The following is a 13,075-nucleotide window of genomic DNA, read 5'->3' as shown; positions in this document are numbered from 1 at the left end:
TGAAACTAGAAACCTGCAACAGATCTAAATACTACTTATCACTACTACTTATCATTTCTATAGTGCTGCTAGACGTACACAGTGACCTTTGGAATTGGAATCAAAACAATATTATCCATAGATGAGGAAAACTAGCCAAGACTTATTGGAAGGTTAAGAAAATGAACTATCCAGTTAATTATAGGTTGAGGAGGATCTTTGAGAAGAAAAGAAGGACATTTATCAAGAGAACACTGAGTAGATGACAGTCATTGTAGCAAAAGTTATACATCAGATTGAGGGCCTCTTACTAAGGTGCACTAGCGTTTGTTGAGCACAATAATATTTAGGGCATGCTAAACATTAGCGATGTCAATTGGACTATACGGATATACAGTAGCTAACGTTTAGCATGCCCTAAATATTAGCATGCTAAAAAGGCTAGTGTGCCTTAGTAAAAGACCCCTTGATCAAAAGAAGTCTAAATCCTATCAGCAGGCTTTGCAAGGGGAACATCAACTTCTTTCTCATTAGAATGGAACAAGCAAGAAGGTGCATTAAAAAGTTGGTAAACCACCTCTTCCTTGTTAGCAAAAAAGCAAGCTAAGGACCCCTTTCACCAAGTGGCAGCAAAAGGGAGCCTGCGCTGGCGTTGGTGCATGTTTTTCACTTGTGCCGAGGCCCCCTTTTACCACAGCGGGTAAAAGGGAAATCTCTCTTTCCCGCAGGAAATGGCCATGCGGCAAGTAAAGCACTTGCCTCACAGCCATTTTGGGAGGGAGCCCTTACCACCACCCATTGAGGTGACGGTAAGGGCTCCCATGCTAACCCGGCAGTAACCAGGCAGCGTGTGGCACTACCCAATTACCACTGCGTACACTCCAGCACTACAAAAATAAATATATTTTTTGTAATGCCTGATATGTCAGTGCGCAAGGGGTGGGAAGTACCACCAGGCTGCTGCAGTAGCCCGATTGCATTTCCTGTTTAGCACGCAGTAAGTCCACGTTGGGTTTACCGCTGCTTAGTAAAAGGGGTCCTAAATCAATAGAAGTTGGTTGAATATTAGTAATAGAAGGTAGAGAAGGGGAGAGCATGGTAAGACATTTTACAATCCAAAATTAATTTCCCTAAATTTGGGCAATCTATCTCTAGAATAATATACCATCTTGGATTCCTTTATTTGTTGTTTATAAGCAGATAAAAGATATTTCCATTGGGCCTTTAAATTCATATCAGAATTCCTACCTTTCCACCATGTGTGCTCAAGTTTACAACAATCACATTTCAATGTAGCTAAGTGATTAGAAAACCAAGGAGCACATACCTGCAGTTATTTGCATTTCTATAAACTTAGCACTCAAAATCTATAACTTGTGACTACAAGGGAGTGTGCACATGGGAGGAGCATAATAAAACTTTATTTATAACCTATTATATCTGTAAAAGCCTAAGCAGAGAACAAATCACATACAACGTATACAAACAAAAAACATAACAATAAAAACTATTTAATCACATGGACAGGTGTGTGCCAATCATTTATGTGCCCAACCTTTATAATCATGGCAGTTATGCACACAAATGCCACATTTAATTACAGACATTTACACCAGCTAATGATGTAAGAAGCAGCAGCTACATGTTGGTGTGTAAATGCCAACATACACTTGTATTTTATAATGGAAATTATCCCCCCTTGTTTACTAAAGCTTAGCTCAAGTTATCTGTAGCAGGGCCCTACTGCAGATAACTCGAGCTAAGCTTTAGTAAACAACCCCATATGTGTGTGATTGCCAATATAGAATTCACTAAACTATTATAAGGGGGGTGGGATCAACAAATCACTAGAATATGCAAAAAATATATATTTTTGGAGCAGTCTGTGGATAATACAGAAACCAGAGCGACATTGATTGTATCTTTTGTCTTCTTACAAGATAAAGAATCTTTATTGAGACTTTATTTTAGAAAAATTTATCCTGAGTTTAAAGGAAGCAAAGTCTCTGTGTTCGTTGGACTCAGCAAAGGCGGAAAAAGTTCCTGGATATGAGGCAAGAATCTTTAAATGTTGGAGCAGTTTTCCAATTACGATTCCCTTGCAAGTGTATTTTGATATTCAAGGATAAAAAATATATATTCTTTGAACCTCAACAATTAAGGTCATTCCTTGATATGAAGAAAAACCAATGCTAATTCCATCTCTGGTTTATGGTTCTGTAAATTAAGGAGTACCACTGCTTGTTTTTCCTTAAACTTTAAGTTAATAGCACCAACCTTCCTTTGGTTTAATCAATCTTGAATCCTACTCCTTCTCTTTTGGTGGACTGTTGTAACCAGATTGTAGAGATGTTTTCTATATATATTATATTCTTTAGTGTATTTGTGTTTACATCTGGTGTATCTTTTCAAAGATGTATTCTTTGTATTATCACTAAAATAATAAATAAACAAATTAAAAAAAATATATATATATAATGAATCCCAGAAAATGATGATGATATCTGGTTACTAATGCCTGAAATTCCACCCCCAAAGGGATTACTATATAAGGAAAAATGGCCTTAAAGAGCTCAAGGATATAGTATATCTACAGAGCTAACCAGATCGAAAAGATCCTCTCTGCATCATTGGCCGATATAATATGCAAATTAGGATTTAGCTGGTAAACAGAAAATAATGTATTACGTTTTCTATGTGCTATTTTGCATCTCAAGGTGTGTATTAACATTGGTGTTCCTTAAGGCTGGCATGATAATATTTTTTAATTTTATTTTTATTCCTCATTTTTACATTTCTCAACAAGAAACATTTCTATGGTACTATAACATAAAAGAAAACAAACCATTAAAAAAAAAAAGAAGCCGGAAACACTTAACAATGACAATGCTTTACAGTTTACAATAAAGGAGCTGAAGGATTTCACAATATTAAAAAATAAAAACTATATCTAGAGGTTTTTCAGTAGGCTGTGTGATACAGTTACCTAAATAAAATCCTGCACATACAGTATCAATTCTAGGAGAAAGATGCTACAGAAGGAGTAGGCTTTGACAAGGATTTAGTTATCCTTAAGAAAAAATCTTCAAAGCTGTGATGGCTCATAAAATATAGACTTAACATTTTTATATTTCACAACACACTTAGAGGAATAATTGAGCCAATGCAATTCTCCAATCTGGCCGTAGAAGAAACTCTTTTCCTTCGTTTCTGGGTGGCTGTAGAAACATCTGGGTACATCCTAACTTTAAGATCATAAAATGAAGAATCCTTCCAGTGAAAATATTTCAAAAGTAAATCTTTGACACACAGGCGTAGTTTGACTGTTTCATTGGGGGGGGGGGGGCAAAAAATGGGTGGAGCATATTAGCATATCATTTGCATATATACATATGCAAATGAATATGCTAATATGGAGGAAGGAAATGAAATTTACAGGCAAAATATCACAGATGCACATTTCAAAAAGCTGACACATTTCAATTAATAAATTATGAATAAAATAAACTTTTATTTACCTTTGTTGTCTGATCATGTAGTTTTTCTATTCGCTTTGATCCCAGTGTCTTCTGTTTTATGCAGTGTCTTCTTTCCAGTAGGCTTCCCTCTGCTCCCCACCCTCCTAGTCCCATCCATCTCTTGCTCCTTCCCTCTGCTTCCCACCCCTCCCAGTCCCATCCATCTCCTGCTCCTTCCCACTGCTTCCCACCCTCCCAGTCCCATCCATCTCCTGCTCCTTCACTCTGCTTCCCACCCTCCCAGTCCCATCCAATTCCTGGTCCTTCCCTCTGCTCCCCCCCCCCCCCTCCCAGTCCCATCCATCTCTTGCTCCTTCCCTCTGCTTCCCACCCCTCCCAGTCCCATCCATCTCCTGCTCCTTCCCACTGCTTCCCACCCTCCCAGTCCCATCCATCTCCTGCTCCTTCACTCTGCTTCCCACCCTCCCAGTCCCATCCAATTACTGGTCCTTCCCTCTGCTCCCCACCCACCCCTCCTAGTCCCATCCATCTCTTGCTCCTTCCCTCTGCTTCCCACCCCTCCCAGTCCCATCCATCTCCTGCTCCTTCCCACTGCTTCCCACCCTCCCAGTCCCATCCATCTCCTGCTCCTTCACTCTGCTTCCCACCCTCCCAGTCCCATCCAATTCCTGGTCCTTCCCTCTGCTCCCCACCCACCCCTCCTAGTCCCATCCATCTCTTGCTCCTTCCCTCTGCTTCCCACCCCTCCCAATCCCATCCATCTCCTGCTCCTTCCCACTGCTTCCCACCCTCCCAGTCCCATCCATCTCCTGCTCCTTCACTCTGCTTCCCACCCTCCCAGTCCCATCCATCTCCTGCTCCTTCACTCTGCTTCCCACCCTCCCAGTCCCATCCATCTCTTGCTCCTTCCCTCTGCTTCCCACCCCTCCCAGACCCATCCATCTCCTGCTCCTTCCCACTGCTTCCCACCCCTCCCAGTCCCATCCAATTCCTGGTCCTTCCCTCTGCTCCCCACCCACCCCTCCCAGTCCCATCCATCTCTTGCTCCTTCCCTCTGCTTCCCACCCCTCCCAGTCCCATCCATCTCCTGCTCCTTCCCTCTGCTTCCCACCCCTCCCAGTCCCATCCATCTCCTGCTCCATCACTCTGCTCCCCACCCACCCCTCCCAGTCCCATCCATCTCTTGCTCCTTCCCTCTGCTTCCCACCCCTCCCAGTCCCATCCATCTCCTGCTCCTTCACTCTGCTTCCCACCCTCCCAGTCCCATCCATCTCTTACTCCTTCCCTCTGCTCTCCACCCTCCCAGTCCCATTCATCTTCCCTCTGCTGCCCCCCCCCCCGCGAGGTCCAGGATCGTGACTCCGTTTACCCCCTCTCTTCCTCCCTCCCTCCGGTGCAGGCAGCAGTCTTCTTCAACCTTTCTGTGCTCCTGGCAGCGGTAGCGACGTACACGCTGCCTTCGGTCTGCCCCGGAAGCCTTCTCTTCAAGTTCCTGTTCCCACCTATGCGGGAACAGGAACTTGAAGAGAAGGCTTCGGGGCAGAGCTGAAGGCAGCGTGTACGTCGCTACCGCTGCCAGGAACAAGAAAGGCTTAGAGAAGATTGGTGGCTGCCTGCGCCGGAGGGTAGGAAGAGAGGGGGTAGACCGCGCTCGTCTCCATCCGCTTCGCTGCTTCCCTGCCCTCTCTGTCTGCGTCCCGCCCGAAAGGAAATGACATCAGAGGAAGGCGGGACTCAGACAGAGAGGGCAGGGAAGCAGCGAAGCGGATGGAGACGAGCGCGTGCCTGCTTGTTTTTTTTTTTTTTTCATTCTAGCGCCAGTCCACGTCCTCGTCGTTTGGGGGGGCATTGCCCCCCCCCCCCCCCCCCCCCCCCCCAGTCTACGCCTATGCTTTGACAGAACCCACTAATAAAGTCACTATCAAAGTAGCAGGAACTGTTTTCTACTCCTGAGTAGACTCCAGAAAATCTGTAAGATATTTGACCAAGCAACAACTCCCTCATCTCAAACAGGACAAATACTATACTGGTAAAAAGACAGACAAAATCCTCTAAGGTGTCCATAATAACTGCAATTAAACAAAAATTAATCAAAGGTTCTTCTTCCGGGCCATATTTTCCAATGACTGCAGCTTAGATGTCAGAAATTTGTGATCTTTCATAACAGAAGCAACAGCTTCTTGATTCATTTGTAGTCCTTGCTCCAAGGTTTCAGTTCACTTTTCCAAAAGTTTTACTTCTTTCCCATGGGTTTATTGAGCTATAAACCCTGATAGAACATGACAGGAAAACTGTCCTATCTGACTTCAAATTAATCACCACAGGTTTTGTATCTAGGGTAATTGAAGATACAACAGGAAAAATAATCCTCTTTAGTTAGGAGGTCTTTTACAAAGCTGCAGTAGTGTTTTTAGTGTGTGCTAAATGCTAAAGATGCCCATAGGAATATATGGGCATCTCTAGTGTTTAGTGCACACTTATTTCTAGTATGCGCTAAAAACACAAGCGTGCCTTTGTAAATGACCCCTTCAGTGTCTTACCCGGCTGGAGATCTTCAAATACCAAAATCCGCAGGGGCTCACCTTGCCTTCTCTTATCTCCCGCAATGCTAGCAAATGGCATCATTGAAGCAGTCTCAACTGGCTCCCCTTTCCTTCAGTATACAAGGTCTCCGCCACCTTGCAGACCCCGGTTATGACACAACAGATTTCATTGGCATCAGAATGGGGGGGGGGGGGGGGGACTGTGCTCTTCCAGGGATAGAGATACTAAAGTGACAGGAGTCTGCAGTGGCTCAGACTCTCCAGCAGTTTGTACAACAGTTCTGACTGCGGCTTTCAACAAATTATGATTCATTGGATCATACTGAACCATTAATATTGGGTAGGTCCTCCCAGCTTTCCATTTCACCACAGAAAGTTGCCTGAAAAAGTGGGCTGTCAGCAGAACAACTCACTCAGCCACCATCTTGCAAAAATACCCCTACATAAGTACATAAGTAATGCCACACTGGGAAAAGAGCAAGGGTCCATCGAGCCCAGCATCCTGTCCCTGACAGCAGCCAATCCAGGCCAAGGGCACCTGGCAAGCTTCCCAAACGTATAAACATTCTATACATGCTATTCCTGGAATTGTGGATTTTTCCACATGCTAATATCTAGTACTGAAGGAAGGCTCCATCCTTCAGGTTCTTCCTCTCAATACAAGCATAAGCTCCTATGAAACAACAATCAAGATGCCCAATTCATTAAGGATGTGTATTCATTTTGAAAAGAAATGAAAAAAAAAAAAACACAAACAATGAAATAAGCTGTTTCTGTTCATTATTTGCTGAAAGAAAACCACTAATGAGCTTTTGCTTCTGTTTCATTTAATTTCATTTTGTTCCCCATTGAAACCTGCACGTTTAATGAAACAATCAGATGGGTGAGGGTGGGGAGAAGAAACAGGATCAATCACTAGTTAGCAGTTTTTGAAACAGTCTATTTTGACTTGCTTGATTTTTATTTTTATCCTTGTAACAGCTTAAGTTGTGTGTAGAATTTCACAGATATAACAAACAGGCTGACGCACCTTGCTTCTTAGTTCTTACTGAAGAGTATCACAGTTATACAAAGTGTTTATCCAGCACCTTTAGAGCAGTCTTAAGGGTACTTGCCACATCTTTATTTGGCAGGTTGACTCCTAGCGTTAGCGCTGCAAGGTGTCAACTAGCACAATTTTGAGCCTGGGCACCAAATGAGTAGGAGTGTCTAGGGGATTCCTCCTGCACCCCCACCCCCATGAATCACCAAGAAAACCTCCAGTTGATAGCTGAAATATGCCTAAAAACAGAATAATTCATTTGTGTATCTAAAATGTAAACAGTTTATCTAAATGTAAAATGTAAACTTCAGACACTGCTGTGGAGTGGAGGAGTGGCCTAGTGGTTAGGGTAGTGGACTTTGGTCCTGGGGAACTGAGGAACTGAGTTCAATTCCCACTTCAGGCACAGGCAGCTGTTTGTGACTCTGGGCAAGTCACTTAACCCTCCATTGCCCCACGTACAAATAAGTACCTGTATACAATATGTAAGCTGCATTGAGCCTGCCATGAGTGAGAAAGCACAGGGTACAAATGTAACAAAAATAAAAAAAAAATTCCATGTGCCCCAATGAAAGGAGAGTTTAATTTTACTGCCATTTAATTTCAGTATATTCCATCTTTATATCACCAGGCTTCTAAGGCAGAATACGACAACAGTTAAGATGAACCCATCAAGAAACAGGATATCCTCACTGAAATCTTGCCATCTGTATTGTATAGAAAAGTGTAGAAAAATTAGCACAAAATACAGGGGTTATAGTTACTGTTTCTACCAGCTATAATAATTTTAACCTGTTTTAGTAATATTCAATTTTTATTTCATGATACATATCTAGATATGGGAAGCTTTCAAATAAATTAAAAAGCTGTCAAGTTAAAAAAAATTGTCCTCCACCTTATCCAACTGGAACAGCTTTAGACGTTTTACAGATGGACCACACATTTATTTTTAATAATCTTTTGCTATTTGTTTTGAGTTAACAAAGCTCCACCTACTGCCAGAAAACTCTGCCTACTGGCTTCAGCCCATATAGCGGAGATAAGAACACCCCGTTTCCTGTTTTCTTCAACATCCTTGGGTGGTATGGTTATGTTTCATGTCAGGGAGGCTCAGGGTATGAAAGACCGATTTGTTTAAATGATAACTGTTCCAACTTGGGGTCAGCTATCTGCATTCCAGCAGTCAGGAACATGAGTTTCCAGCTCCAGTTAAATAAATGTAAATCTACTGCAGGAGTTATTAACCTGTGATACATATTCCTAAGGTAAATGTCATTGCAGCAAAATGCATTGTTTTATCACAGCTTAGAAGCTGGAATCTCCCAAATTACCTAGACTTCAACTGTCTAAGATAGGATATTGAGCTTGATCAACCACTGATCTGACATAGCATAGCGGTTCTTCTATTCTCAAACTGTTTGTATACACAAAATGGCAGGAACCATTGAGTACATCTGATACTTAGGCCATAATTCTTAATTCAGAAACTGGAAGTATTTTTTATCTAATTGGTGCAACATTATTGTCCTAAGTCCTATTTTCTTTTTCATAGGGGACGTGGAGGTGCAATTCCTCCCCCTCCACCAGGAAGAGGCGCGCCAGCACCCAGAGGGACACCAGTAACACGTGGAGCACTTCCAGTTCCTTCTATAGCTAGAGGTGTTCCTGCACCTAGAGCAAGGGGAGCTCCAACAGCTCCAGGTTACAGGCTACCTCTCCCACCAGCACATGAAGCTTACGATGAATACGTAAGTATTACCTAGTATTCAGTTTTTAAATGTGTTCCCCTTCTTCAGCTGGTTCTTGATTATTTATGGACATGCTTCAAGACTGATTCCTCAAGGTCTTTTCTCACAGACACAGAATGGGGAAGGAAACAGAATTTCATTGTTTTATTGAATTGAGTGAAGCATGTCAAAAGAAGTCTTTCCATTGCTGAAAATGTACTTCAAATTTTGGAAAGAGTGCAAAATAATATACTGAGCAAATAATAATTTTGGAATATAAAAATTACCTTAGTTACAGAAAGAATGTTTGCATACTAGTTACCTCATTGAGGGGTCCTTTTACAAAGATGCGCTAAAAAGTGTCCTGCACTACTTTTAGCACATGGTTTTCCTGCGTGTTCAGGCTACCTCTTAGCACATCTGCATAAATGCCAAAATTCTATTTATAGCATCAATGGCCAGGCACTACATCCCAAGTTAGTGCCTGGCCATTTACCTTGTGAGCCATTACTGCCTCCTGTTTGTTTGGTGGCAAGGGCTCACATGCTAACCCGTGATAATTGAGCAGCACACATCAATGTGGCCACAGTGGTCAGACTCATCTTGGGAAACTGCGTGTGCCAACTTCAAAACTACTGCCGGGCTGCTGCTCTACCACGGCAGTAGGGCCGATTTGGCATTAAAAGGGCCCCTAACTGAACTGTTCATATGCCATGTTTTTCAAACCAAGCTCTTGTAGTTTATGGGTTGATTTTATGAATTTGATCATTCAAATTATATTTATAAAACATACCATTTTCATTCTAATTGCCTCCCTGTTTTAACTCATCACCATTATGTTTTATGGATCTTCAACATAGGACATTATTTTAGAAGCAGGATACTGTCAACTTTCAGTTACAAGTTCATCCTTAGAGCCATTAACTCCCAAAAGCTTTACTTGCAAAAGGATTAACCTAATTCTTTGTCCAGGTCAAAACCTTTTTTTTTCTTTAAACACAATTAAGAGATGGTATATTAATGGATTCCATCTATTAGCCTTAAGAAGTCTATTGATGTTTTATTAAATCAACCCACAGAGTTCATTTGTAATGAATGATAATGCCATTTCTTAACTTGAAGGTTGAGTACTACTGTATGCTCACCCTCAAAATGAATTATTTTTTTAATAGTATACTGAATACATTGATCATTTAATATACTATGTTTGTTGTATAAATCTAAACAACCATGCCTCTTTAAAGACTAAAGATTACAATTATCCATGATTGTAATGCTATGTGGAAAAGTATGCAGGACTGCTTTAACCACCTATGGAGCCCTCGTCAAACTTTTGTGGATGCCCTCTTCCCCTAATCCAGAAATAACCTTTCCACCCCCTCCCCCAGTCCAGTATTGCCCCTATTCTCTCCCTCCACCCCCTCTCCTCAGTCCATCAGCACCCTTTCACCCTCCCAGTGGCATTTCTAAGTAGAAGTATATGGGTTGGCAACAGGAGGAATGCTAAGTAATTGGGGGTGAAATCAAAGTGACATTTCCACACATAGTTTCCCCCCCCCCCCCCCCCCCCCCCCCCCCCCGGCTAGTTTGAGCCACATACTAAAATTGCCATTATAAACGATAACTCTCCCCCTAAATCATGCTGTTAAAGTGCAGTAAAAGGTGAGTTTTGACTGCACCTTGATTTTCTCTGGTAGTTGGCACCTGTGATTTAACAGTCCTGCAGATTTCTGACTACAGTGGTAAATGAATAATGCTGCTTGACAGCCGCCCCACTTGAATTGTTATTCTAGTGGCCCTATCATCAAGCTGAAAGCCAGTTTTCACAGCTGTAGCTTCCAGCCCCAAGTCCATTTGTCCCTAAGCACATCTTCCCACCCCCCAATCCCCAGCCCCCAACACCCAATCAATCCCTGAACATCTCCGATCCAGCTCCCAACATCCTGAACAGTTCCCGAACACCATTGATTCAGCCCCCAACACCCTAATCAATCCCTCAACCTCCCAATTTAAGCCCCCACCTTCACCCCTGTGCCTATACCTCTGTTCCCTAGTGGCCAGTACAGCTGAATAGCTAGGGGCTATAAGTAGTAACTGAAAGATTGATTTGAAGTCTACTTTTAGAAAAAGGACTCCCCTACTGCAGTATTTATATAATACAATTAGCTACAATACGTGAATATAACTCACCTTGAGCTACTACTAAAAAGGTGTGAGCAAAATCTAAATAAATAAATAAATAAATAAATAAAATAAAATAAAGATTGTGCTCACCACTGGATGAATATTGGGATGTATGTCTGCATTATACAAATAGTATACCTGAATAGGCGTGCATTAGAACAATCAAATAACATAGGCATGATGATCACAATGTCAGTACAATACCGTGAAACATCGTAATAGGCAGCAAAGGAGGCAAGTGCAATTGATAGTTTTTTTATCTATTGAGAAATTGTTAGCCATTACCTAAAAAAGAAGAAAAAGGAAATAAGAAAAATATGGACATTGAAAAATATTAATAATAGGATCGATGAGGATTGCGGTGATGCCCCTTGAGATCTGCTTGGCTCAGTTTAGCCAATACGGAAGCACACACGCTGATCTGAAGATCCATTAAAACCTTTAGAGATTTATTAAAATGTCTAATTGTATGTGAAGCTGAGTACTATGATGTATTTAGGCATGAGCATTTATACTAGCTTTTTGCAGGCATAAATCCTGGTGCCTAAAGTTAGGCTTGGAAATGACTTAAGCAAAAACTCTACAAAGACAGGTCTGCGCACAACTGCTTTTATAGAATCCATGCCCAGTGCACATCATTCTGGTGACTAACTTTGGGTGCCCTGTGCAAAATTACCCCCTATTCCCCAGATTCTCTATGTAATGTTTTGAGTTGCGTAGTCAAATTTGGATGTGTCCAATTTGCTAGTGTAACTTAATTGAATAAACCAATCAGTGCTGATAATTGGGCAATAATAAGCAATTATTGGCACTAATTAGCAATAATTAGAAATTACACATGCATCTTTTTAGGCATGTTCTATAAAGAGGTGCACATAAATACTAGTACACAGATCTGAAAAGGGGGCAAGGCCATGGAAGGAGCATGGGTAGGTTGGGATTGCAGTGCCAGATATGCATTTTGATGATGATACCTGGCTGTTGTGTGAAGGAGGTGAGGAAATTATTGTTCACAAGGTAGTGCTTTTGCATAGAGCCTGACCAACATGGAAGTAAAGATGGAACCCAACAAATGTGTCAGCATTAGAAAAATGTCAGGATACGGTGCCATATGCTTTGCTCTGTATGAAAGTACTGAGAGGTTAAACAAAGTATTGCTCAATTATATCCTTCGAGCAAACAAACAGAACAAAGTTGGCATCAGGAGCTGTAAGCAAAATATTAGCTTGATTCTGCCGCTAAACTCCCTGCAAAAGCTGATTGCTCACTCAATCAATCAAGAGCCCCAAGGTAACTGGATTGATCTATTAAGTCAGTTACCCCTTTCCCCTACACAATTTTTCAGGGCCTTTTTGTTAGACTGCAACCAGAACAAGGGAGAGTCTTCATGGTACACAGTACAGGATAGCCTGCTGGCTGGCCATATTATGATCACATCTGGTCAATGTAGGTTCCTCCATTGACCAATGGATTTAGGCTATCTTGTTTCAGATAATCATGGAATTAAGAGACTGAGGTTTTTTGTGTTTTTTTTTTTTACTAAAGCTTAGCTCAAGTTATCTGCAGCAGGGCCCATAGGAATACAATGGGCCCTGCTGCAGATAACTCGAACTAAGCTTTAGTAAAAGACCCCCTGACTGCCTATTAAGAAATATATAGCAAAGATCGTACATATGAAGTCAATAATATTTTATGCTAATATACCGATAATGTTTTTGCAACTTTTCAGAGATAAACCGGGTCTCTGAACCATGTGATTTTAAAATAGGGGGCTGAAATATTATAGAGCTCCTTTATTGCCTATGTTGTGTTACCCTTTTATGAGTTCCCACTCATATATTGCTGTTGATAAGGGCAAATGTTTACTTGCTTATGCAAATGATAGTTTAATGCTGGTCCCTGTCTGTGTTTCTGTATATGAAACGTCTGCTAGAATCCTTTGTGCTACGAATAAAAGTCAAAAATGGGCCATTAGCATATGTTACAATTAAATCACGCTAAAAGTAAAGTTTTATGGTTCTCTATTTGAGAAATTCACTCTTTCTAATTTAGTTTTTCTAATGGATTAGTTTGAAATGTAGAAAAAGAATCTAAGGTTTTGGTCATTATTTTGGATTATTC

General features: G+C 41.5%; 1 protein-coding gene across 2 annotated transcripts in view; it reads left to right on the top strand.

Moving 5' to 3' along the window:
* Positions 1-13,075, top strand: part of KHDRBS2 (KH RNA binding domain containing, signal transduction associated 2) — an 852,627-nt gene that overhangs the window by 602,063 nt on the left and 237,489 nt on the right. For both annotated transcript variants that reach the window (XM_030198996.1, XM_030198995.1), the window contains exon 6: positions 8,596-8,791. In XM_030198996.1, the coding sequence (XP_030054856.1) occupies positions 8,596-8,791 (196 nt within the window). The remainder of the gene's footprint in view (positions 1-8,595; positions 8,792-13,075) is intronic.

Source organism: Microcaecilia unicolor, chromosome 3 (assembly GCF_901765095.1).
Source record: "Microcaecilia unicolor chromosome 3, aMicUni1.1, whole genome shotgun sequence".
Lineage (NCBI taxonomy): Eukaryota > Metazoa > Chordata > Amphibia > Gymnophiona > Siphonopidae > Microcaecilia > Microcaecilia unicolor.
The sequence above is the reverse complement of the archived record's forward strand: the minus strand, read 5'-3'. Positions and strand labels throughout refer to the sequence as shown.